Source organism: Musca domestica, unplaced genomic scaffold (assembly GCF_030504385.1).
Source record: "Musca domestica strain aabys unplaced genomic scaffold, Musca_domestica.polishedcontigs.V.1.1 31, whole genome shotgun sequence".
NCBI lineage: Eukaryota > Metazoa > Arthropoda > Insecta > Diptera > Muscidae > Musca > Musca domestica.
The window spans coordinates 6187969-6215547 of record NW_026712309.1 but is presented as its reverse complement, the minus strand read 5'-3'; the positions used below and the strand labels follow the sequence as shown (position 1 = coordinate 6215547).

The window sequence follows — 27579 nt, the reverse complement described above, 5'->3', positions numbered from 1 at the left end:
GATTCACTGAGCACTTCATCAACAAAAAACATCACTGTTTTTGCTTTATGAATTACAAGCAGATAAATTACTAATTACCCAAATGGTTTTCCCTTTTGCTTGTTATGGAGTTATCTGAAATATGGGCCAAATAACTTTAAATTATCCGGAAAGTCGGTTAAAAAATATGATAACAATTTCGGTTATTAACGACATTTTCATTTTTTGAATGAAAAATTAAATTAGTGAAATCTGTTAAAAAGCACATGACATACGAACCATTTATTTTTGCAAATAATTTTAAATATTTTTGACATTTCAATGTTCGTGAGCGTTGATGTATATACCTTGATTCTTCTACCATGGTCCCATGGTAGAAGAATATAGGTAGACGCATCGACGCAGCTGCTGGGACAATGAACTGTCAAACCAATTTTGGAATTATAAATGTTGAATGAAAAATTATTTAAATTTGTAAAAATTGTTGAAAAATGCATATCTTTACAACCAACGATTTGTGTCGTATAAGAAAACATATAAAAATCTACTTATATTTGAAAAGAAATTTAAAAATTTTTGACATATCAATGCTTCCAAGCGTTGATGCATCTATCTGAATTTTTCTACCATGCATGGTCCATGGTAGAATAATACAAGTTGTTACAAGTGTAGTTGTACAACAAACATAACAACAATAAAGTTAAAAAATGTTCATTTTTTGGAATTTGGATTATAAAATCTTAAATCAAGAAATATAGTTCCTAAAATATTAATGTTAAATGTTTTCATATCATTACCCTGTAATGTAAAGTTGTTAGGTGTAGGTCCAAAACTGCCAACATTTCAATCAATCGCTGGAAAACCGTGGAAAAATCAAAACCCCATTCAAATTAAAACTAAACTACATGTATACATAAAGTATTCTATTCTCAATTTCAGGAAACTGGATTCATTCTCAATATTAAATCGCACCCCAACAATTTTCATAAGTTCTGCTACCAACACCGCACTATTTTTTGCCCTATTAACACATAGTTAGTTAGAGTCATAGTGCAGTGGTGTATTTCCAGTGGTTAGAAAACCTTACATATATATAGATCAATTGTCACGTATTCGTTTATCTCCTGCATAAATTTGCCTCCCAGATTCAATATTTTCAAAATTACCTACCTTGTTAGCATTGCCCATACCAATGTTTAATATCCCAATTACACAGCCTTATCAGGAGGCCTATTCTGTAACTTGTTAACAACTTTAAGGTGAGAGTACATAAAACGCTTTTTTGACTGGCTTAAGGTCAGAGTACATAAACAGCTTGAAGTCTTCGCATGGCATATTTTGTGACATATCATAAAGGGATGCCAGAGTCACACTCAAATCCTGCCGTCGTTGCTCCCTTTAATCTGACATTAAAATGCCTAGCCATGATGGCAAGCTGCTTATGTACCCTCACCTTTACCCTCCGATTATTCTCAAAATTGGCATATCCTAATGTTTCTGCCAACACACATTCTAGCGTGGAGATGTGATAAATCGGTTTACCGCTTCTGCTTAATAGTTTATTCGCATAAAATTGGAAATAAGTGTTCGATTTTCCTTAAGCATGGTACATCCCAATATTTTTTATCAATATCAATATTTTTACTGGTACCTCCCGAACAAAAGATCAACATTTAAACATATCTTACATAAAGTGGATGAAGTAATAAAAAGAGACGTAATATTTATACCAAATAGACCCATTAACGGTAAACGATTCGAGTTCAAAAGAATTTGAAATTTTTTTACCCAGAGTACAGTAAAAAAATAGTTTTTAGGTTAATCCTTTGGCATATTTTATAAATTATTGTACCGTAATACAAATATTCATGTGTATTGTCCATAATATTCCGAAAAAAGTTTAAGTGTTGCATATCATGCATTCATATTCCACACAAAGTCTTCTGCTATTTTAAACAAATGAACCCTTTTCGAGTAAAAAGTTGAAAAACGTAGATTCTTCTATTTAAATAGGTCTGTTGTTACATCTCGATCTTCGTACAAAACTTCGTTATGCATAATTGTGGTTTGATTACAATCTTTATTGAACAGACTTACGGACGCGCATGGCTCGAGGAGGTATCCAGAAAGAAAGAAGTTTATCGTATAAGGTAAGTACCAATTTTATGCCCTCCGCCATTCTATAGACCGTATATTAACTTCGGTTTCGTTTGTAACTCCTCGAAATACTCATGTTAGACCCTACAATGATGTCCATCTGTTGTAATCACGCTATTAAATTTTGCACAAATGTATTTTTGCCAGTAGGCAGCTCGAAAATGGGCCATGTCGGTTCACGTCTTCGTATAACCCCCATATAACAATACCACCTAATATTCGGTATTTTGATGATTTTGGCAACATTATTCATTTAAAATTTTCGTATTAGCAGTTCGTAATGGGAACTACAACCTATGACGAAAAATTGTATATGCAGGTCCATGTCTTCGTATACTCTCACCATACCTCCTTTTAAGCGGTATTTGTTGATATCAGCGACATTATTCATCGGAATTGTTTCAAATTTTGTATTTGAAGTTCCTAATGACTACTACCCCTATGACAAAACAATTTTGTATGCCGGTCCACGTCTTCGTATAACCCTCATATGACGATACCTGCCATAATGCGGTATTTTGATGATTTTTGCGACATTATAATTGTTTCAGATTGCGTATTTGCAGTTCGTAACCTATGGTGGAAAATTGTCTATGCAAGACCACATATAACGATTTTCATATAAGTGGTATTTCTCGGAATTTTTTGAAAATGTTCAATTTTTTTCAAATGGTGAGAGTATAAAAAGTTCGGCCGAACTCAGTTGTTTTTTTTTTTTTCTTGTTCACTTTTACTTTTCTTTCTGACAATCTTTATATCACCACCTTTGATACATAAATCAAATATTCTCAGTGTTTTTGTGGCTTTTGGGAACAGATTAGATGTATTCTGCAATAAAGACGATATGGGGCGGGGATGAAACTAAGCTAATAATGAAAATTAAATGGGTGTTGTGTATTATTTATATTTGTTGCATAATAGGATACATATTAACATTTACTTTCTGAAAATAAGATTCATTGATCTAGAATTTTGAAATTTCTTTTCTTTTGCATTAGGCCGGACCACCTCGGTTGATGTACTCCATTTCATCAACACTGATAGGTTTGCGCCAGTAACGTGGTGGCAATTCCCAATCTTCGATTACACCTGGATTCTGTAAAAAGAAAGAAGAAATTATCCCTTTTTCCAACATGGGCGACATGTAAATTATACGTCTAGCGACGATACGAGTTGAACTGTTAGTTATGATGTTTTACTTTCTAAATTAAAAGTTGTTAGTCACAAACGATTACATTTTTTGTTTCCAACGTATTAGGATATGAACTCGCCTGGTACGATCCTTGTGCTCCAGCTGCTGTCAACCCCGGATAACCGCCCTTACGGAATTTGATCAACGGAATACGTTTGGCCGATTGGACGATCGCAGTTCGCAACACCATTTTGCAAAATATTTATTTCTTCCGAGAAAATAAATAAAAAATTGAGTCCGTCCCAAAGAACTAAAAAATGTTATACTATGACAACCGATTTTCCCTTTATGCTATCGGAAAAATTAGCGATATAACCGATACGATAACCGATTTTCACTTTATGATATCGAAAAAATATGTTTCACTTAAATGAATGCGTGTGCGCTCCGCGTCTTTAATGTAATGCTGACAATAAGAAGCGTTGAAATAATCGTTTAAAGCCCGTCTCCCGAGCATAGTCGTCGAAAACGGGGGTCTCCATATGTTTGCAAGGTAGTTATTTGAAAAGGAAAGGCTATGTTTACAAATTAATGGTCTGTTCCAGAACCTGCAAGAATCTACTAGTTTTGCCAATTTCTGGAACAGACCATAGATTTGTATTCGCGTCAATTTTCCATATAACCCCCATCTAAAACTTAAAAATAATGTAATATAAAAAATAATGAAAAATTCAAATAAATTCACTACTTAACTATTATATTTATAATGCAAATAATACAATACTATTACTATTTAAAAAAGTTTACAACTACGTTTCCTATTCTTGACTAGCGCACTATTTTGACCTATTTAAAATTTTTTTCGAAGAACACTTCAAATGAGTCAAAATACAACAGGTAAATCATGCATACCTAAAAATTTAACTTCAAAAATAAGACAGCAATGCTCAGTAAAAACCCCTTATACCAAAAACCAGACAGACATGAAAGGAACAACCAACCCAAATGCAATCAATCGGACTAACGTGGACAACGGACCGGAATGGTAAAAGACAGTATTGTACGTTAGGCATTTTATAATAAAAAATATTAAAAATGAGGCTAATGACCATGGTACAATGTAATAAAAGTAACCCCATTTCAAATTAGCATTCCCAGCTCTGCATTTTTTGTAATTTACCTTGTCGAATTTCAATGTATAAAAAGCAGTTGCCACATCTGATTTTGTGTGTACACAATGGATTTATGAATATATGTATATTTTGACAATGAGATGTTGCCAAATGTATAAATTTGAAAAAAAATGTAAACATATGATTACATGACTTCATTGTCACAGTTTTGGGTATAATCATTGTACAATAAAAAGGAAAGGTAGAGCTACCAGCTGATTACAATTTTTTTGAGTGTGCTCGACTACTGCCAATTTTGTATATATATATTTTTTTTCGAACGTTCCCACGCCTCACATTCCCATCCCTGCCGACCGAGAGGGCGACCTCCCTTTACGGAGGGATCGCGAACACATCATGATCCGCATCATAATGGGAATTCAGAAGGAAATTGAAAACCAGCTACAGAATCTAATTCATCAGCTAGTTTGTCAAATAATAAAACATGTATGTTAATTGTTTAAAAATAAAATTATTCTAGATTTAATAACTTCTAAACTCATACAAAAATCTACATTACAATACACAGAATTAAAGTCAACACACATTTTACTAAGAGGTTCGCCCATTGAATAATTCGTGCGGTGAAAATCAGTATATAATAATTTGTAGTATCTACTAGATCTAAACGGAACATTAATTCTAATAGATGAGATTAGGAAATCTGAAGGTATATTACCATTTAATATTTTTAGTACAAACATGGAGTTCAATATAATTCGTCTGCTTTTAAGTGTAGGCAATCTAATTAATTTTAGCGTGTGAACCTCGTAAGGCAAATAGCAGAAATTGTTTTTGCACGGATTCTATTTTATCTGAATATTATGCATATTGAGGATCCCATACAACTGAACTATATTCCAATATAGGTCTAATAAGAGACGTAAATAACTGTTTTGTTATATATGGATCAGAAAATTCTTTGGCCCACCGTTTAACAAAACCTAAAACACCATTTGCTTTATTTACCATTGTTATTACATGGCTATTAAAATTTAATTTTGGATCCATCAAGAGGCCTAGATCGACAAATGAATCTACAGTCGATAATGAATGACCGTCAATATTATATTGTAATATCAGAGAAGATCTGGAGAACCACATATGCTTACATTTGCTTAAATTTAACTCCATACAATTTAACCTGCACTATTTAAAAAGGCTATCTAAATCGTTTTGAAGTAAACTAGCTCGTTATCACAATTATGGGAAATGAATAATTTAACATCATCTGCGTACATTAACAATTTCGAGTAATTTATGGAATTAGGTAAATCGTTGATAAATAAAAAAAGAGGACCGGTCCAAGGTGACTTCCTTGCGGAACACCCGATGGAACGATCATCGTTTTAGATAGATACCCTTCAAACAAAACTAGTTGTGATCTATCTTTTAGGTAAGATGATATACATTTGACTAAGTTTGTGTTGAAACCATATAATTTAATTTATATATTAGGAGTTCACCCTATCAAAAGCTTTACTAAAATCAGTATAAATTGTATCAGTTTGTTTACGCTGAACAAATCCTTTTATTACTGTTGACGTAAATTGTATAAGATTTGTTGTAGTTAAAATACCACTACGAAAACCATGCTGATATGGACTCAATATAGATTGAATTTTCTGGGAAATTATGCAATAATTAATTTTTCAAACAATTTTGGTATGACACTTAATTTTGCAATTCCTCTATAATTTGACACATTAGTAAGACTACCAGACTTATGTAAAGGTATAATATAAGATTTTTTCCAGAAAGTAGGAAAGTGACCAAATTTAAGTGAATAATTAAACAATATAGTTAACGGAAGTGCTAATGTTTCTGAACAATATTTAAGAATTATATTAGGTATGCCATCCGGTCCTGGACATTTAATCGATTTTAAACTACGCAGACTATTGGACACATCCTGACGTTGTAGAAAAGGCATACAAATTTGATCAGCCTGTGATAACTTATAAGGATACGAATCTTTAATTTGGCAAGATGTACTGGAATAGGTTGTGGCAAAAAAATCTGCGAAACATTCAGCAATATCTGTGCCTGTGACAAATTCTTCATTGTTATATTTCAATACTGAGGGCTTTGAGGAAACTTTTCGTTTTAGATTAACAAAATCATAAAAAGATTTAGGATTGGATTTAAAATTATTTTTAATCTTGTCTAGGTAAAGATTATACAATCTACGAGACTCTAAAGTATATTTAGATCTAGCAACAGAGTAATTAGTATAGTCTATTGTTAAGCCTGATTTTTTATATTTACGAAAAAGCTTATTTTTAGATTTTTTTAAACTTGATAACTCAGAGGTTATCCATGGATATTTATTTGAATTTTTAACTCTAGTGGTTGGAACACATTCCAGTTTAAATCTATTTAAAATATCATAAAATTTATCAATTACATATTCTAAATCTTTATGGCTGTTACACAGGCACACAGAAGCCCAATTTACGGAGGAAATGAGGGTATTAAATTTTCGAAAATTAGTTTTTTTGTAATTAAGGACAGTTTTAAATGAGTCGGACTGACTTTCTTCAAATACATAACTGTGAGTCATGGAGATATATAAAGTTGGATGGTATATATCTTTAGGAGTACATATTGGAGGAATTCTGAATATATCAAAATGCTGTGCTATATTTATAAACGCCAAATCAAGAATTTTGCCGAGGGAATTTTTTACACTGTTTATTTGATAAAGATTTAAGTCACACAAACTATTTATAACATCAAATGTATACTGGGAACTGTTCATTTCGGATGGCAAAGGAATCAAAGCTTCAGAATCTGGCATTGGAAGCCACCTAATGGAGGGCATATTAAAATCACCAAGGATCAGAATGCGATCGGAATCTTTCATTTTTTCAGTGATTAAATTTATTGCTGATAAATGCTGATTATAAATGTCAAGTGAGGATGAAGGGGGAATATAAGAGCAAGTTACAAACAATTTAGATATGCCCAATTCAATGGAAACACCAACAAATTCTATATCAAGAAAATCATTTAGATCAATTAAATTAGTGGTATATTTGGTATCAACTGCAACAAACACGATCTTTTCTAAATATTTGATATTTTGAACATAAAATTTCACTATTTAATATAGATGTTTTTAACCAAGTTTCGGGGAAAACCAATAAATTATAATTGAAACCAATGCTATCAGTATATAAACTGGTTAATTTTGTATTAAGCCCCCTTACATTCTGATAGCAAATAGAAAATGAGTCATTTAGTTTTTTGGCACCGAATCTGGTCTAAGAGGCAAATGAGCTAAATTATCGGATCTCTCCACAAATTCTTTTGCCCTAGCAAGCCAAAATTCTTTTAAAATCGACTGTACAAAAATATTTTCAGGCACAACGATTTTGAAAGAAGAAGTATATGCATTTATTTTTTTATTGAAAATAAAATATTTCCAAAAGCAATAATTGGAAGACACCTTGATTAAAGCTTTTAACCATTTCAGCTATGAAATTGAAAGACTAAACAGTTTGGATCATATTTCAGGCATTTCATTTATTTTTCGCGCTATTTAACTCATTTTAAAAATAAGAAAAAAATATGAAAAATGAAAACAACTTTTTCATATAATTTCGAATGAATCTGACAAAAAGCGGACATAACTTCAGAACTGTATTTCTGTAGTTTTACGAAGCTATTCTACATCCTTATTGTACCATGGGTATAATGTCTTCATGTTCCATCAACAGAGACAACATTGTTTCCAATGATTTTTTAAGCATTAAAGATATGTTGCCAAACTCGACAAATTGCAGAACATTTATGGATCTCATGGTTATTGTGCACGGCTAAACTTTATTTTCATTTAATAAATTTTTCTGTGCAAAGTTCTTCTATTGGAACTATACCACTAAATAATTTTTTAGTTGCCTCTACCATTACTTGCTCGGTCTCTGAAAATGCATATTTGTCCAGAGCACCAAGCACGTTTCTGTTGAAAATTGCTGCCGTTCTTTCCATTGGTTTATTTACGTATGCATATGACTTGTAGTAACTTTGCGCAACACAACTTCTGACCTTTGTCCAAGTGGATTTCATATTCAAAATTTTTTAAAATTATTGCTGGGGAAGTTACTTTTAATCATGGTACAATGAATACAAGGTAGGCTAACTTTGAAAAAATTGCAAGTATAGAGGTCTACCTGTTTGGCTTGTAATGTCAGAATTACTATCAAAACATTAAAATGGCAAACAACTTGTTGCATTGATTTTAAATAAATAATTTAAAACCGCGAAAACTGAATGAAAGGTCAAAATTTCTTTTCAAAATCATGTTCTATATATCTCTTATGGTTTATTTCGCGACAAAAATTGTAGTTTTTGTCGATGCATACGTCGCAATAAGCATTTTGAAAACACCCGAATTTGAATATTTTCTGAACATTTTTTTTATTATTGAAAAGAATACACACACATAAACAAATGAAGTTGACATATTAAACCAGAAAAATAAAAAAATTAAAATCATATGGTAGTTCTGCCCTACCTTCAATTCATTGTACCATGCGTTTGCTGGGAATAAAAACTTTATTCCCAAAAAATTAATTTAATAAATTAGTAAGTAAGTAAGTTTGGAGGAAAACACAAACGATTTGGTCCAAGGTAGCCACAATGGTAGAAGAATATAGGTAGATGCATCAACGCTTGGGAACATGACCTGTCAAAATTTTTTAAATATTTTGTCAAAAATAAGTAGATTTTTATATGTTTTCTTATACGACGCAAATCGGAGGTTGTAATGTTATGTATTTTTCAACAATTTTTACAAATGTCAATGATTTTTCATTCAAGATTTTCAATTCCAAAATCGGTTTGACATTTCATTGTCCCTGCAGCTGTGTCGATGCGACTACCTGTATTCTTCTACCATGGTAGACACGATATTGTTGGAAGGATTGGACATGAATAGGGTGTCTGTCGAACAGAACAGGACAGTAGAACAGCTTCGTAAAACTACAGGAATACAGCCCTGAGGCTATGCTCTTTTCCTGTCAGAATTATTCAAAATTGTAGGCAACAAGTGGTTTTCATTTATTTGATATTTTTTGTTCATTTTTAAAATGAGTCAAATAACGCGAAAGATGAATGAAATGCCTGGATGTTCTCTCAAGAATATGTTCCTAAGTGTTCAATCTTTCAATTCCATGGCAAATATGGTTAATATTATTAATGCGCGCCCCGCAATTTATGTTTCTTCCTTTCATTGATTTTGAAAATTTTTTGTTTTTATTTTTCAAAACAACAAATACATACACAAAATTGGCAGAAGACGGACCCACTTAGAAAAAAATTTTAATTAGCTGGGAGCTCTACCTTACCTTTTTATTGTACCATGGGAAGTACTATATTCGTTTGTAAGTAAGAATTCTAATAGTATCCTCCAGTTGCTACACAATCCTACCAGCTGGAGTCCTAAGGAATATGTAATGGTATTACTGTCCGTGTCACTACCTTTTAACTGATCAAATTGTATTGCGCGCGTACGCTCCTGTTCAGCGTTATCAAATCCTACAACAACGTTATCAAATCCCACAAGAACTGGTTTTTTGCATTGAAGATAAACATGTACATACGATATCTAACTGTTCAGATGTATGCGGTGGAGATGAATCATTTGTAATGACACGAGCAAATGCAATGCTGTTTTCAAGGAGAAAATCATCTTTTTCCTCAAGAGCCGCAACTTTTGCAAGTAAAAGTTATTTTTTCTTCACAAACAGAATTCTTTGTCATGCTTTCTTCATTTTTTACATTTTCTACATCTACTTTTTCTAAGCTACATTTTGTGCCTTTCGAATCTGATCTTTCATCAAAAACAATTTCCTCGCCGTCATTCCTTAAAAGGAATATTGGATCGTCCTACAAAGGAACAACGCGCATTGTAATATAAACATTGAATAAATTATTCATATAAATTGGAGTAAATGGATATTACACGCGAAAAATCGTAGATTGATCTGATCTGATATATAAATCGAAAATACATGACGTTTGACGTTTCTACGTTCAAAAATAGCGATCCTATTCAAAAACTACCAAAAGTCGTAAAAGCATGTTGTAATTGCATAAAACACAAAGGCGCAACCCACCTTATTTAAAAGTAATCCTAAAGTAGTCTAGTCAAAATAAACCTTTGAAAGTGTAAAAATTTCCATAAAGCTGAATTTTGATATGGAACTAGGATTTATCGTTACAATAAAATGGCAAAGATCCCAATAAACCCATATGTGTCACAAAAAAAAAAAAAGAGCGAACCTCAACCAGGATTCTTTAGCGCTTCGTCTGGGTGTTGATGCATCATCAAGTCAATCAGTCAGTCAATTACTTTACTCTTCGATTAATATAGCTTAGAGTGGTATTTTTAACAGACGATTAAAATCCACTGTTAAGTCTGTTCATTGCACCGGCCAATAGCTCAGTCTAGATTTATTGAAATTTTTCATTTACATCAGTTTTTAAATGGAACTACAGAAAAAAACGTAATCCACGCAACTTCAAAAATTATTAAAATATTTAATTTTTTCTCCAAAAAGTTAATTTCTAATCTGTTTTGATATATGATACTAAAATTTCATAAAATAAATTAGTTTTCAGTTGATAAAGTTTTGTGCGTACATTATTACGTACACGAATTAACCCGTTCATACGACACATTCGTGATTAATTCTGACAATTCCTCTCCGTCGATAGTTATACATATAGTTATACATATATATTTTATATAAATTATAAAAAGAACAATTTCAATGCAAAAGGTAAGTAAAATAATTATAATAAAAAATATATGTCCAATTTAAAACGCCGAAAAACGCTTAGCAAGTGGAATATAAGCGCCGAACAAGCTATTGATTATATGGGCCAGCTACATGGTAGAAAAATACAGGTAGATGCATCAACGCTTGGGAGCATTGATATGTCACAAAATTTGAAATTTCTTTTCTAATATAAGTATATTTTTATATGTTTTTTTATACGACGTCATTCGGAGGATATTATAATACTCGTTTTCCAACAATTTTTACAAATTTAGATAACTTTCCATTCAACATTTTCAATTCTAAATTTGGTTTGACAGTTCATTGTCCCAGCAGCTGTTTGTATGCGTCTACCTTTATTCTTCTACCATGGGCCAGCTACGAGGATGTCGCAAAAACAGTCACATTCTGAAAGAGATGGCCCAAGAATTAAACAAAATTGGATTGACTTACACGGTTTGTGAATTACAAACAAAAATGCATAACATAATAGCGCGCTATAGGTATGTTTTAAAGAGACCATAAATAATTTATTAATAGTTTTTTTTTAGCAGAGAAAAACGTAAAGTGCACAAGGGCACAATTAGGTGATCGCCATCGGAATGGGACCTGTAAAAGGATGTAGAAATCCCCCTAGCAAGCTGCAAGAACTTGATTACGGAATTCCTGGTTGTGGATAATATAAATAATAAGTAAACAAGTTAAAAAGCAGTAAGTTCGGCCGGGCCGAACTTTTAATACCCTCCACCATTTGCAACAAATTTGGAAATTTTCAAAAAATAAAATCCTTAAAAAATTCTGTTAAAATTTTAAAAATACCGAATATAGCCGTTATTTTGGGGTCTATACGACGTGGACATGCATAGGCATTGTTGGTCATAAGCCATTACCATATTCAAATTCGAAACTTGAAATAAACGGTGAACAATGTAGCTAAAATCATCAAAATACCGAATATAGGGAGGTACCGTTATATGGGGGCTATACGAAGACCTGGACCCGCACAGACAATTTTCTGTCACAGACTTTAGTTCCCATAACGAACTTCAAATACCAATTTTAAAACAATTCCGGTGAATAATGTCGCTAAAATCATCAAAATACCGAATATAGGGAGGTACCGTTATATGGGGGCTATACGAAGACGTGGACCTGCACGGATAATTTTCCGCCTTAGGATGTAGTATCCATTTTGAACTTCAAATACCAAATTTGAAACAATTCCCGTGAATAATGTCGCTAAAATCATCAAAATACCGAATATCGGGAGGTACCGTTATATGGGGGCTATACGAAGACGTGGACCTGCACGGATAATTTTCCGTCTTAGGGTGTAGTATCCATTTTGAACTTCAAATACCAAATTTGAAACAATTCCCGTGAATAATGTCGCTAAAATCATCAAAATACCGAATATAGGGAGGTACCGTTATATGGGGGCTATATGAAAACGTGGACCTACATGGCCCATTTACGAACTTAACCTGCCTACTGGAAAAATAAACATGTGTGCAAAATTTTAGCCACCTGTCTCAATTCATTCGAAAGATAGCGTGATTACAACAGACAGACAGACGGACAGACAGACAGACAGACAGACAGACGGACAGACAGACAGACAGACGGACATCGCTAAATCGACTTAGAATTTTACGCTGATCAAGAATATATATACTTTGTTGGGTCTGATATGAGTATTTCGAGGAGTTACAAACGGAATGACAAAGTTAATATACCCTCCATAGTATGGTGGAGGGTATAAAAACAAATGCACTACATTTAGTATGGAAAAAATTAAGTGATTTTTAGTAGGATACTCCGTTTACACAATATATCTGCAAACTTTTCTTCCGTATCAACTGTTATTATTCATGGTAGAAAAATACAGGTAGATGCATCAACGCTTGGGAACATTGATATGTCAAAATATTTTAAATGTCTTTTCAAATATAAGTAGATTTTTATATGTTTTATCATTCGACGTCATTCGGAGGTTATTATAATACGCGTTTTTCAACAATTTTTACTTATACCATGGTTATTACTGATGGTTATTATTGATTTCGTATTTATTTTGATGTTTTGACGTGCGACATGCCTACAGTAGAATATTCACCCCCCATGATCAGTGATCAACACATCTCAAATACCGCAGATTACTCACCAGAAATGCGACAAATTTCAACGTTCAGCAGTCAATCCATATATGCGATTCCCTAGATCCCTCATCACAAATGCAGTCAACATCATACAGGAAGAGAAAAAGGGACAAAGAATATGCAGAAACAGTGGAGAAAATATAAAAGTTTTAATTGAAATAGAAAAAAGAAATTAAAAAATAGAGGCTATCTTTCGAACGAATTGAGATAGAAGGCTATAATTTTGCACACGTATTTATTTTTGCATAAGGCAGGTTAAGTTCGTAAACGGGCCATGTAGGTCCTCGTTTTCAGATAGCCCCCATATATAAGTACCTCCCGATATTCGGTATTGATTTTAGCGACATTTGTTACCGGAATTGTTTCAAATTTGGTATTTGAAGTTCGAAATAGATACTACAGACTTAGACAGAAAATTGTCTGTGCAGGTCCACCTCTTCGTCCACCATACAACAATTGATTTTAGCTACATTATTCATCGGAATTGTTTCAAATTTGGTTTTTGAAAATCGAAATGGATACTACAGCCTAAGACAGAAAATTTTCTGTGCATGTCCACGTCTTCGTATAGCCCCCATATAACGGTACATCCCTATATTCAGTATTTTGATGATTTTAGCGACATTTGTTACCGGAATTGTTTCAAATTTGGTATTTGAGATTCGTAATGGATACTACAGCCTATGACAAAAAATTCGGTATTTTGATGATTTTAGCGTCATCATTTAAGGGAATTGTTTCAAATTACGTATTTAGAGTTCGTAATGGAAACTACAGTCTGTGACATAAAATTGTCTATGCAGGTACAGGTCTTCGTATAGGCCCCATATATCAGTAACTCCCTATATTCGGTAGGTACAATACCCACCGAAATTTGTTGAGGTGTCGTATTTGACGTTCGTAATGGATGCTATAGCTTGTGACAGAAAATTGTTTCGAATTTGAATATGGTAATGGTTTATGACAAACAAGGCCTATGTAGGTCCACGTCGTATAGACCCCAATATAACGGCTATATTCGGTATTTTTAAAATTTTAACAGAATTTTTTAAGGACTTTATTTTTTGAAAATTTCCAAATTCGTTCCAAATGGTGGAGGGTATTCAAAGTTCGGCCCGGCCGAATTTATTGCTTTTTAACTTGTTCTTAAATTGTTTATTTATTTAAGTGTATTGCATTGCTTTTTGTTTAAAATCTATCCAATTTTTGCAAATATATTTGTTTTAATTGTTTTCTTTTTATTTATTAATATGCTTTGTTTTAGATATGAAATTGTTTGCTCTTATATTAATTTGTTTCTCTGCTCAAGTACATATATAAAAAGCATAAAAACTAATAAATTGTTCAATTTGTACTTTGAAAATGACCAGTCTTTACTCCATTGTTATTGTTTTCATACCCTCCACCATACTATGAAGGGTATATTAATTTTGTCATTCCGTTTGTAACTCCTCGAAATATTCATGTCAGACCCAACAAAGTATATATATTCTTGATCAGCGTAAAATTCTAAGACGATTTAGCCATGTCCGTCTGTCTGTCTGTCTGTCCGTCTGTCTGTCTGTCTGTTGTAATCACGCTATCTTTCGAACAAATTGAGATAGAAGGCTAAAATTTTGCACACATGTATTTTTTCCCAGTAGGCAGGTTAAGTTCGTAAATGGGCCATGTAGGTCCAAGTTATCATATAGCACCCATATAACGGTACCCCCCGATATTCGGTATTTTAATGATTTTAGCGACGTTATTTACAGGGATTGTTTCAAATTTCGTATGTGAAGTTCGTAATGGATACTTCAGCCCATGCCAGAAAATTGTCTGTGCAGGTCCACGTTTTCGTATAGCCCCCATATAACGGTACCCCCATATTCGGTATTTTGACGATTTTAGCTACATTATAAACAGATTTTTCTTCAAGTTTCGCATTTAAATATTGTAATAATTTATGACAAAAGTTGCCTATGCAGGCCCACGTCGTCGTATAAGCATTCGGTATTTTTAAGATTTTAACAGAATTTTTAACGGGTTTTATTTTTTGGAAATTGCCAAATTTGTACCAAATGGTGGAGGGTATTAAACAGCTTTTTACTTGTTAATATTATGGATCCATCACAAATTTTGAAAATATGAAATTGTAAATTTAAGAAGTTTTAAAGAATTAAAATATGTTTTCAAAAACAATCGACCTATTTTACAAAAGAAAAATCAAAGTAACCGTCTTATTTCTTCTGCATGACGACCAGTGGTTTGATCTGACAAGTGCATAGTTTCGTCTGGTGCGAATGATTTTTTCCGACACCTGAAAAATGTCTAACCATCTGTCGTTCACTAAGTCATTATGATTACTCACTTTTTATCACTTAATTTAAATGCAGAATCTCCAATTAGAAAAAGGGGAACATCTACATTCGATATATTTCTTTTCAATTCCGTAAATAGTTGGCATTCTTCCAACGCTTGCTTCAGAGAAGACCTTCAAGCATTTGAAAATCATTGCAGCGTCCAAGGCTTCCACAATTGACATAATTGAAACGACATCTTCAAAAGCATTAAGATTTATAATAAAAGTTAAAAACGTAAAATTACCTCGCATCCACCAAGGTAAGCAGTAAAACTGAGTAACATCCTTTACAGTTATAATATTCAGTTGCGTCTTCTTTTGGGGGATGAACCTCAATATGACAGTCATCTACATACGTATACATTATCTCTACTAATTTCAATGAATAACTACCCTGCGGGGAAATAAATTGGTTTAAAACTAATTTAAAATTTAAAAAAACCACAACTAGTTATTTTTTGATTTATTTCCTTTACGCCAACTAACTATTTTAACATGGGGATGAGCTAGTCAGTGGACAATTGTCCATTCCTGCATTACTTTGAAACTAAATATAAGCTAGTTACTTTTAAACTAACTATAAACCAATAACTTTTAAGCCAATTTTTAGTCAGTTAAAAAATATGTTAAAAAAGTTCAAAAAGTTATTTTTTTATTTATTTATTTTTTTTTGTTAATCAAATTCTTTGTTTTCTATTTGAAGGATGAGTGCTATTTTCCTGGCTGCACTGTTTTTCTAAGCATATGTACGTGTGTATTAAGGTTAACAGCACTAGCTTGTATTATTGTACGTTGCATTTATATCGAAGTATATTTGGAAATGTATTATGCGAATTAATGCAAAGTAATTTGATATAACCAATCATCTTTGTTTTTTAGGGCCGTTTTTTCTCTATGTGTTTTGTTTTTGCAATTTATTTTCGTTTTGGTGTTTGAAGTGGTTGATATCCAGATGACTTTTCAACCAATTTGAAGATAGTTGTAGAATAATGCATTTATAACTAACGATTTTCTCAAATGGTTGAAAAATGCCCCGCTGGTAAGTTAGTTAGTAAATGCATTATTCTACAACTAACTTCAAATTGGTTGAAAAGTCATCTGAATATCAACCAGTTGTGATTACTTACCTTCTGATCTCCAGATGACTTTTCAACCAATTTGTAGTTAGTTGTGGAATAATGCATTTACTAACTAACTTACCATATCTGTGTGTATACAATGGATTTATGATTATAGATTTTGACAATGAGATGTCAAATGTATGAATTTGAAAAAAAAAATTGTAAACATATGTCATGTAATCACATGACTTTACCTTCTTAATTTTACCATGGATTTTTGGTAGAAGAATAAAGGTAGTAACATCGACACAGCTACTGGGAAAATGAACTGTTAAACCAATTTTTAAAATTATCATTTTGAATGAAATGTTATTCAAATTTGTAAAAATTGTTGAAAACCATATAAAAATCCCCGATTAGTTTCATACAAGAAAACATATAAAGATGTACTTCTTAAAAAAAAATTAAAAATTCTGATGTGTCAACGTTCCCAAGAGTTGATGCATCTACCTGTATTCTTCTGCCAATTATAAAGTTGATAATGTAGAGTAACGAAGGAGTTTTGCGTTGGCCCTATGTTCGTTTGTATTTTCCGAAGAAGCCAGCCGAATTTTACAACCTCTCAACTGTCAAAATTGATATTTTCTCTTGCTCTCATGTTCTGTTCTTTTGGGATATCGAACAGCATTTTAATATTGGGTTATCGTACAAACCATGGTAGAACAATACAAGTAGTTGCATCGACACAGCTGCTGGGACAGTGAACTATCAAACCAATTTTGGAATTGAAATTTTTGAATGAAAAAAATTGTAAAAATTGTTAATATATGCACACCATAACAACCTCCGATTGGCGTCGTATAAGATAACACATATAAATCTACTTCTTTTTGAAAAAAAAAAACATAAAATATTTGACATATCAATGTTCCCAAGCGTTGATGCATCTACTTGTTTTATTCTACCATGGTACAAACCTAATAATTGTACCATCTGTCTATGGAAATGTTTGCTGTGTAATCATGTCAGTTAATTCATCAGGACTCGCCGCTGTTTAGAAATTTAACTTTTTACAAACTTATTTGATTCCACATATTTATTTGTTTTGTAACTTCCTCATGCCATATCCCGTTAATTCGCTTTCTTAATAGTGGCCACTTACCATTATTTTTTCGCGAATTGTGGCAGCCCTGGAACCATGCTTTTTTATGAACCTATAAACCCCTTAACCCTGTTTGTTTTCCATCTTCGTATTCTTAAGTCGACATTTTGTTTTGATTCTTCATCTTTATCTCCATCTGCCCCCATCTCCTATTTTTCTTTAAGAGATGCCATATCGGCGCATAATGATATGGTTATTGTTATTCTTCATTCCATCCTAAGAAGCGTCGGTTTGTTGTATTTGTAGTTATTATATTTATTAATTTATTATTTACAAAGGAACGAATATATCTGGAAAATAAAAAGATATATAAAAAGAGGACATGTCTTCTAAAATGCCGGTTGACATTAATCGGCTCACTGAAGGCTGGCTCGAATTAGAATCAGATCCGGGGCTATTTACGTTGCTGCTAGAAGATTTTGGTGTACAGGGTGTTCAGGTGGAGGAAGTATACGATTTGCAAAAGCCAATCGAAGGCCCAGTGTATGGTTTCATCTTTCTCTTTCGATGGATTGAAGAAAGGAGAGCACGTCGGAAAATTGTCGAAACAACAGCCGAAATATTTGTCAAGGATGATGAGGCTGTTGCAAACATATTTTTTGCACAGCAAGTGGTTCCAAACAGCTGTGCAACGCATGCACTGCTTTCAGTTTTGTTAAACTGTGACGAGTCCGATATTCATCTTGGAGAGACGTTAGGAAGGCTGAAGAGCCATACTAAGGGCATGTCACCAGAAAATAAGGGTTGGGCCATTGGCAACACACCTGAACTGGCCTGTGCTCACAACTCACACGCTATGCCACAAGCAAAACGACTACTGGAGCGAAATGCTGGCTCAGGCGTATCAACGGGGCGATTCACTGGTGAAGCTTTCCATTTTGTAAGCTTTGTGCCGATTAATGGACATCTTTTTGAATTGGATGGTTTGAAACCGTATCCAATGGACCATGGTGGTTGGGAAGAATGTGAAGATTGGACAGATAAATTCAGACGCGTTATGGCAGAACGTCTAGGCATTGCTACGGGCGAACAGGACATCCGTTTCAACTTAATGGCTGTGGTACCAGATAGACGAATTGCAATAACTCACAAATTGAAAATGTTACGAACCAACCAGGCAATAGTTTCCGGAACCCTTCAAAAATTACTTAAAGCAAATGAAGCAACATCTGATGGAACAACCTTTAAGACTGAAGAAAATGGAGAACAAGCGACATCTCAACAGCAAGCGCAGGCAAGAAGTGTATCGCCATCTCCACTTTTAGATGCATCAAACGCCTTTACCGTAAGAGATTTGCAATCTCTTCTAAAAAACCTCGACTCGGAGATAGCTATTAACGAGCAGCATTTAAACGATGAAAATGATCGTCGATATATGTTTAAGGTAAGAGTCCTGTTAGTTGGTATTTTATTCTCGTATATTTTATTTCAAATTGCACTGCATATTTTAAATCATTGAGATAAGTTCAACGCGTGTTGATTTACTACAGAACCAATTTACACTCAATATCATACTGCACACATTTTAGTTGTTTTTCTATATACATTTTTGTTGCAGTCGACTTGGTACATCGTGGGAAATCAGTAAAAATCCGGGATATCAAAGTTATTTTTGCATTAAACGTTACATATACTGAACGCGATGCCATAGTGTTTTGTCTGCAATTCATAGGCTACTTCCCGATTTTCAGTATGTTGAAGGAAGCATCCCCTCAAAAATTGTTCAATGTAGACCTCCCTTTGGAATATACCTACCACCCTTGGAAGAGAATAAATGAATTCCTCAAGATGTTACGATACATAATTTAACTACTTAAAAATTCATTCGAAATATCTAATTTTTGTTTAGGTTTACAAATACAGGGTGGGATAAAAAACTGCAACAAAGACAAACGCTATAATCTTTACATTTTTTTAATGTTATTGAATGAAAGCAAAAAATGTCGGAAATAGCATCAAATTTTAGAATAAGTTTAGATTTGTTCGAATTGGTCACCTTTGGCACGAATTATGGCCTTCAAACGGACAATGAAACCGTCACACGTATGGGTTGCTTGAGGTGATCGGCACTTTGGTATTTTTTTTTGTGCCAACCTTGCTGTCCAAACTACTCCAGACACAATTTGGTGGCCATTGTGCACTGGAAATGAAGTGAGGAACCTCATTTTGTAACCATTGACGAAAAACCAATTTCGGCAGTTCACCACTTTCGGCCATGCGTACAACTTCTTAGCTCTTTTGAGTCTATTTTTTGGTTTGCAGTTGATTTAATTTTAAACCTACTTAAAATAAATTTTTTTTTTTTTTTATAAATCTAAAAGTTTCATGTGATTTGCAAAAAGTTTCATTTCCGGTGCAAAAGGTTTCACTTCGGTTGCAAAAGGTTTCATTTCCGCTGCAAAAGGTTTAATTTCAATTGCAAAAGGTTTCATTTAATCTGAAAATGGTATATAAAGAAATCTCACTATCACGCTTGAATTCCATCACGAAAAACTTTTTTTTCTGGAAAATTCTCAATTCTTGTACGCTTGTAAACAATTTAATGAGTTGTTACTGCAATAATTTTAACAGCTTTCGGACGAGTGGCTTAGAAATGACAGCAGTCTAAATTGGTTGCATTTTTTTCATGTCACCCTGTATGATATTGCTCGCCTTCAGTACAAGTTGTATTTATAAGGTGACACAGTTAAGCCAGCTTTTGTCAATACACATTGTTTTAATTGAAAATACAAAATTAATAATTTTGTTTTGAAAAAATTGACCCTCATGGCACAATGAAGATAAGGTAGGAGAAGTTAGAGAAGGTTGCAAGAGTTCTGGTTCTCAGATAATATTCCGATGCCCACCCGCTTCGTGGGTCGGTGTCGCATTTTATAATTATCTATATTCTATTTGTCATCGTCGACACAAGTCAACGGCATTTGTTGTGAATCAGTATTCTGATACGAGGATGGATAACTTGTTAAAAGCTTTAAAATATCATTAAGTGGCGGCAATGTTAAAGGGTTTTTATACTAAAAAAATAATAATAAAAAAATAAAAATACTAATATAAGGTATGTACGATAACCCAATATTTTGTACAAAATGTTGTTTGGTTACCCAAAAGTCCAGTAATGAGAACGAGTAAAGAGAGCAATTTTGAAATTTTTAGTAAATTTTGTTGGGTACTAACGTGGACCAAGGGTAGGAGGGTTTTATATCTATCAGTTCGTACCTTCTTATTCGTTACCTTCTAAATCTTTATTGCAGGTAGATGACTGCCGGCGAACGCATAACTATGACGAGTTTATTTGTGCGTTCTTATCTATGCTGGCCCACCAGGGTGTTTTGGGCGAACTTGTAAGTCAACATTTGCTTCCATCTAAGAAAATTGGCGGCCAAAGCGCAGTTAATCGCATTAGTAAACAAACCAGTGCCAGTAGTGTATCACAGCAAAAGAATGGCAAATCTCCAAAAACTCCAGGACGAAGAAGAAAAGGACGAAACAAATGCAAAAAACGAAAATAATTTACCACTGAACTACCAACTACATCATAATATATAGACGTATAAAGTAGCGTGACCACATTGCAAACCCCAGCAGATCAGAACACTGGAACAAAGTAAAATACAACAGCGTATAATATAGTTATAAAATAATTTAATTTTCATGTGATTAAATTACTAAACGGCCGTTAGATATAAGGAAAATTCTTGTTTGTTTCATAATAGGTTTTCTCGAAAGAAAAAAAGGTGCAAAAAGTAAACGAACAGCAAATGTTTTGTAAGGTATAGACATTTTTGAAGCACATCTTAACACCAGAAATATTTTGATGCAATTTATTTGTTTTTTACGTTTTAAGAACAAAAAGCAATGGATCATAGAAACATTCGAAAAAAGTCTCAAAATGTCTTTCTCAATTCGCTCTCACTTGGTTTCTTGTTCTTAATGTAATGCTTGTAATGCCCTTTTTCGTTGACAATTGTAACATTGTTGTTTTTATTTATTGGTAGAATCCATATGTTTGACACTCTATTCATTTCCCCATTTAATGGTCACTAGCAAGTGGCCGCTACTTCGTCAGCGAAAAATCCACGATAAAATTTAGATTCAATCTTTTAGTACTCTTTTTTTTTTTTTTTGAATAAAAAATCTGCTAATCTTAACTTAATAGATCATATTTAATGTTCAGACTTTCAAGTTTTTCTCTGTTCGGAAAGAATAATAGGAACATTTTTATCTTTTACACCAATAAGGCTTCAAAATCTTTCATTTTGAAGTTGACCGAGGATATTAGTAAAACCATAGCATCCAATTTTTCTGTCCAAATCTATTTCAACGTCTTCATATGTGAACCCAAGAAACCAAATTTTAGAATTTCAGCTCTATTCCAGTAGCAAATTTAGTAACACTTAGCACGGATATCCATAACAATCCTCACACTCCATCCTAGACACTAGCAGCGATTCAAAATTATTACCATGTAGTACTTTTCGAACAATTATGCAGGGTGAGATGAAAAAACTGCTACCAACTTCAGACTGTTATTCGTGGTGGAATTCTCGGGGTAAAGCCATTGTAATTCCAAAGAGGGGAAGAACTTACACCACAACAGAAATAAAATAGTCTCAAAAGAGCTAAAGAGTTGCTTCGCTTGGTTTTCTCGATGGGAAAACATTCGTTGTCCAGCAGTTTGTAAACAAATCGTGTTTACTTGCCAAAGAGGTCATTTTGGCCGCAGACCTTGGACATTCCACTAGGACTCAGCACCATCGGAGTCTGCATGCGCCAACCAAGAATGTTTACAATATGAGGTTCCCCGCTTCATATCCAGCGCACAATGACCACCAAAATCTCCGTATACCAATCCGTTTGACTATTGTGTCATGAGTATTTTAGGAAAGCAAGGTTGGCACTAAAAAATACCAAAGTGTCAATCACCTCAAGCAAGCGGGAATGAGCCAAATTACCGCAGAGCAACATTCAGGCAGCGTGTGACGATTTAATTTGCCGTTTGAAGGCCATTGTTCGTGCCAAAGGTGACCAATTCGAACAAACTCAAACTTATCCTAAAATTTGATGCTATTTCCGAACTTTTTTTGCTTTCGTTGAATAAAAATTTAAAAAAGTGTAAAAATTATGGCGTTTAACTTTGTTGCAATTTTTTTATCTCATTCTGTAGTACACACTTCCAAAACTACACCCATGTTTCAACACCAGACACCAAGAGAGACCCCAATATCAAACTACGAGATTCCAGCACGACACATTCACTCAATACCAAATTTAGTATAATTTTGTACTTTTCGTATAATTTTAATACATGTTTCCAGAACCATCTCTATATCTCAATCACGGAACAACATTAGTTACATTCATTTCAAACGTTAGGGTATCAGCTCTTACACTTTCCCCCATTACTAATTTTTTTTTCAATTTAGTACTTTTCGAACAACTTTCGGACGCATTTCCAAACCCTCCACCTCCATATCTGAACCGCAGATCCCAATAGTGACATCTATATCAAATTTCAGAATTTCAGCTCTATTCGTTTACCCAATACCAAATTAAGTACAATTAAAAACTTTCCGTACAATTATGGTACATATTTCCCAAATCACTATCATATCTCAATCCCAGATACCAACAGTGACCTCAAGATTAAATTTCGAGAATCCAACCTGTCCCTTCACCGAATACCAAATTTAGTACCACTTAGTATTTTCTTTACAAATTAAGACCAATAAATATCAAATTTCGGAATTTAATTTCTATCCCTTCACCCAATACCAAATATTGTACCATTCAGTATTTTTCGCACAATTAATGTACACATTTCCCCAATATGTCCAGGCTACACATGAACAGCGACCCTAATTCCAAATTTTAGATTTCAAGCACTTTCTGTTCACCCAAAGCCAAATTGTACCAAACGTAATACTATTTAGTACTTTTCGTGCACTTGTAGTACACATTTCTAAAACCACATTTTAATTACGAACCTACTACCAACAAGGACCCCAATACAAAATATCAGCTTCATTCATTCACCCTAAACCAAACTGTACAAATAAATTTAGTACATTTCCCTCACTTAGTACACATTTCCAAAACCACCTTCATATATCAAACTTACTATCCAACGTTAATTCTCATAAAATTTTTCAAGTTTTCAGCTCTATTCGTTCACATTATACCAAATGATACCATTCTAGAAGTTTAGTAACATTTTAGAACATTTCCTAAATTCAAAGTTCGAATTTCGAAAATCGCTTTGGTGCACAGAATTACAGCTCCATCGGTTCATCAGAATTCCAATGGGTACCAAATTTTGGGTCATTTAGTACATATAAGTACATACTACCTATTTACCCCAATCCTACACTCCGAAAGTAATCTTATTTCCAAATTTCAGTTATATTGGTTCACCCATATTCAAATTGTACCAAATTTAGTACCATTAAGTACAAATTTTCGTAACTACACTACAACTACTATTTACATCATACAGTCCAATAGAAATCTTATTTTCAAATTTCAGTATTCCAACTCTATTGGCTCTCCCAAAATTAAAATTGTATAAAATTTAATACTATTTGTTACACATAGGTACGAATTTCAAAACTACCTTCATTCCTCAGTGCTCGAAAGCGAAAGTAATCTTATTTCTAAATTTCAGAGTTCCAGCTTCATCAATTCACCCAAATCGAAATTGTACCAAATGTAGTACCATTTAGTACTATTCGTGCACATAAATACATATTCCAGCTCCACCCGTTTCTTAAAATTCAAATTGTACTAAATTTAGTACAGTTTAGTACTTATCGTATACATGAGTACACACTTCCAAAACTGCCTCCTTATATCGACCCTATTTGTGTATTGATTCCCATTCCAAATTTTAGCTCTAACCGTTCACATGATACGAAATGGTACCAAATATAGTACATTTTAGAACTTTTCGTACACCTATAGTGCGAATTTCCAAAAAACCTTTGGCACATCTAGCATACACTCCATCACTTGCATACACCTTCATTCCAAATTTAAGGATTTTAGCTCCACTGCTTCCTCAAATACAAAGGGTACCATATTTAGTACAATTTAATACTTTTCGTACCGTTCTAATACGAACGTGCAAACACCCATCTTTCCATGGTATAAATCGTATATGTGGAATATGATACTCACCTTATAGTGTCCCGATCAACCATATTCCACATATAAGCCTTTATATTCATAACTGCTTATGATTATGATCAATGCAGTGTGGGTAAGTTTATATATTTATTTCTCTTCAAAATTTACAGATTTTTGACCAGAAAATACAATTAGGAACCACTGTGCGACGTTCGGTGTTGCCTCGCATCGAAACGTAAACATAAGTCCTTTTAACACCCTTCATCATCTTTAAGTCGAACCATCATGGTTAAGTTTATGTATATGGCAAAAGCTTCGGCGTATATGTACATATTTAATCTTATCACTTTGATTTATATGCTTCCACACATTGACAAATTAGTTTTCCGCGTCCACAACAACGTGTTACTATTAAAGCTATTTTACAGGTCACGCTTCTCACTACAAAATGTTATTCGTTTCCTATGATGGTGTTGTTAAAAAAAAAACAATCTGGTGCTAGTCCAAAAGAGTGAGAAACATAATAAAATATACTCCAAGTTATAGTTCAAATGTATTTTTAAAATTGTTATACACGTACATATGGACTAATGTAAAGAAACAAGGAATCTTGAAATTTATAAAGTTTCAGAAGGTGGTGGTGCTTGTGCATTGCAATCTGTGGGTTTTTCGTTTTGGCATTTTTTGTCCGTCAAATTAAAGTACCCTCCTTTGCATGTCATTAAAAGTGCGTCCATTCCGTCATCGAATTTCTCGCAGTATATGTATCTATTTGGAAAAGAGCAAATTAGTGAATTTCTTTGTAACAATCTTCTGAAGGTGAACTTATACATACGTTTTACAGTCAGCATCATCAGCGTTTTTGATAACGAAGTTGTTTTGATTGGGATGATCGGCCTCTGCTGTTGTGCACTGTTCTTTTAGACGGCCTACGTCAATTGGTGCTATGGTCGTTGTAGTGGTAGTTGGCTCAGCATTGTTACATGTCGCAGATACCTCATACTAATTGAATATAATTTACTTTAAACATGCTTTATTTTTGATTTATTTGCAAACACTTACGAAGTCGGCCACACATTGTGGGGCACAAATTGCTCCGGTTTTTTCGTACAATTCAGCGCTACATATGTGTCCATTTTCGCAAGCACTGACAATTGTTATTGCCCCATTGACACAACGTCCAAATTTAGTTTTACTAACGCAAGTGTAGCGTCCTGTTGTTGGGCATTTGTTACAGGATCCGCCACAGACTGGATTGTTCACGACATTATTTTCACCGTTTTTGGGTTCGCATATATTTTCGCTTGTTGTACAAACCTGACCCTCTTCACAATGATGTAGCTGTGCCTTTGATGGATTTTTTCCATCCAAGCATAGATAATATGAAGTTTCATCCACACAATAGGCTTCGTTGGTTGTCATGCACACTTGACATTCCTGGGAATTTTAAAAAGAAAGGTACATCAAAAGTGAGTTGTCATTAGTTGCGCTTATTTACGCAAAAAATGTCATATTCAAAAGCGCACTTGATGATATCCTGAAAGCTCTGTATGCTCAAAAGACAATGTAATCATTTATGAATTCCTCACCATCACGATATTGATGTCCGTAATGCTCCTAGCTAGGTATAAAATTTGTAGTTGAAAAAGCGTATGGTATTCCTGCAAAATCGACACTTGTCGAGTAAATAAGTGATGTAATACAACTGGTGTGTCACAGCACGTCTCAAACGATCATTTTTTTATGAAAACTGAGCTTCTGTTGCGGAATAGGACACGTTGTCAAACACTATGAATTTAGCTCAATATTTTAGAAAATCGGAGGCAAATTTCACATTTTATCAGAGCAATTTCGTACTTAACTCAAGTCTAAAAATTACGATGATGGAGGTTTCCGTATCCCTTTTATATCATCGGTGAACTTATTCTGGCATCATGCCAATTTGGTTGAAATTGCGTACATTGGAATATATACAATAGATTTCGGTCCTTCTAATAGCTCCCTATAGCTCCCTTACAACGACTAAATATTTTCAATATTCATAACTTTTTTTTTTAACTTGAAAATTATATAGCCATGTCCGTCGGTCTGGCCGGACGATGCACATGATAACCTAGCTTGTATCAAATTGGATACTCCCGTTGACTGTTATTGTACGCAAGACACAAGACGCAAGACTGTTATTCGACCAAGACAGACAAACAGGCAGGGCTAGATCGACTTCAAATGGCATGATACGGAGGGAACCTTTTGGCAATATAAAATGGTAAATATTCCCTGTGGCTATAAGACTATGCATATGAAAATGTAAATAGCAATGAAGGATTGCGATAATATTAAAGTTAAGTACAAACACTTATATAAATCACTTACCGATTCACACAAGGATATGTGGAAAATACCACAAATCAGTGCCACCAAAAATAATACTGAGAGGGCTTTCATTTTTGGAAATTCTTTGACTAATGTCTGATCGTACTGATTACAATTGAAAAATTTAATCACC

General features: G+C 33.6%; 3 protein-coding genes across 3 annotated transcripts; 1 reads left to right on the top strand and 2 right to left on the bottom strand.

The window, feature by feature from the left end:
• Positions 1–3024: 3024 nt before the first annotated feature.
• On the bottom strand, positions 3025–3631 carry LOC101890288 (alpha-ketoglutarate dehydrogenase component 4). Its single transcript, XM_005175451.4, has 2 exons — positions 3372–3631; positions 3025–3232 (listed from the first exon to the last, which is right to left on the bottom strand). The coding sequence occupies exons 1-2, from the start codon at positions 3516–3518 to the stop codon at positions 3131–3133; spliced, it is 249 nt and encodes an 82-aa protein (XP_005175508.1). The 5' UTR covers positions 3519–3631; the 3' UTR covers positions 3025–3130.
• A 14515-nt stretch (positions 3632–18146) lies between these two features.
• On the top strand, positions 18147–21643 carry LOC101890123 (ubiquitin carboxyl-terminal hydrolase calypso). Its single transcript, XM_005175450.4, has 2 exons — positions 18147–19335; positions 21203–21643. The coding sequence occupies exons 1-2, from the start codon at positions 18274–18276 to the stop codon at positions 21458–21460; spliced, it is 1320 nt and encodes a 439-aa protein (XP_005175507.1). The 5' UTR covers positions 18147–18273; the 3' UTR covers positions 21461–21643.
• Positions 21644–25602: 3959 nt separating this feature from the next.
• Positions 25603–27579, bottom strand: LOC101889958 (uncharacterized). Its single transcript, XM_005175449.4, has 4 exons — positions 27447–27579; positions 26136–26510; positions 25909–26075; positions 25603–25841 (listed from the first exon to the last, which is right to left on the bottom strand). The coding sequence occupies exons 1-4, from the start codon at positions 27516–27518 to the stop codon at positions 25691–25693; spliced, it is 765 nt and encodes a 254-aa protein (XP_005175506.1). The 5' UTR covers positions 27519–27579; the 3' UTR covers positions 25603–25690.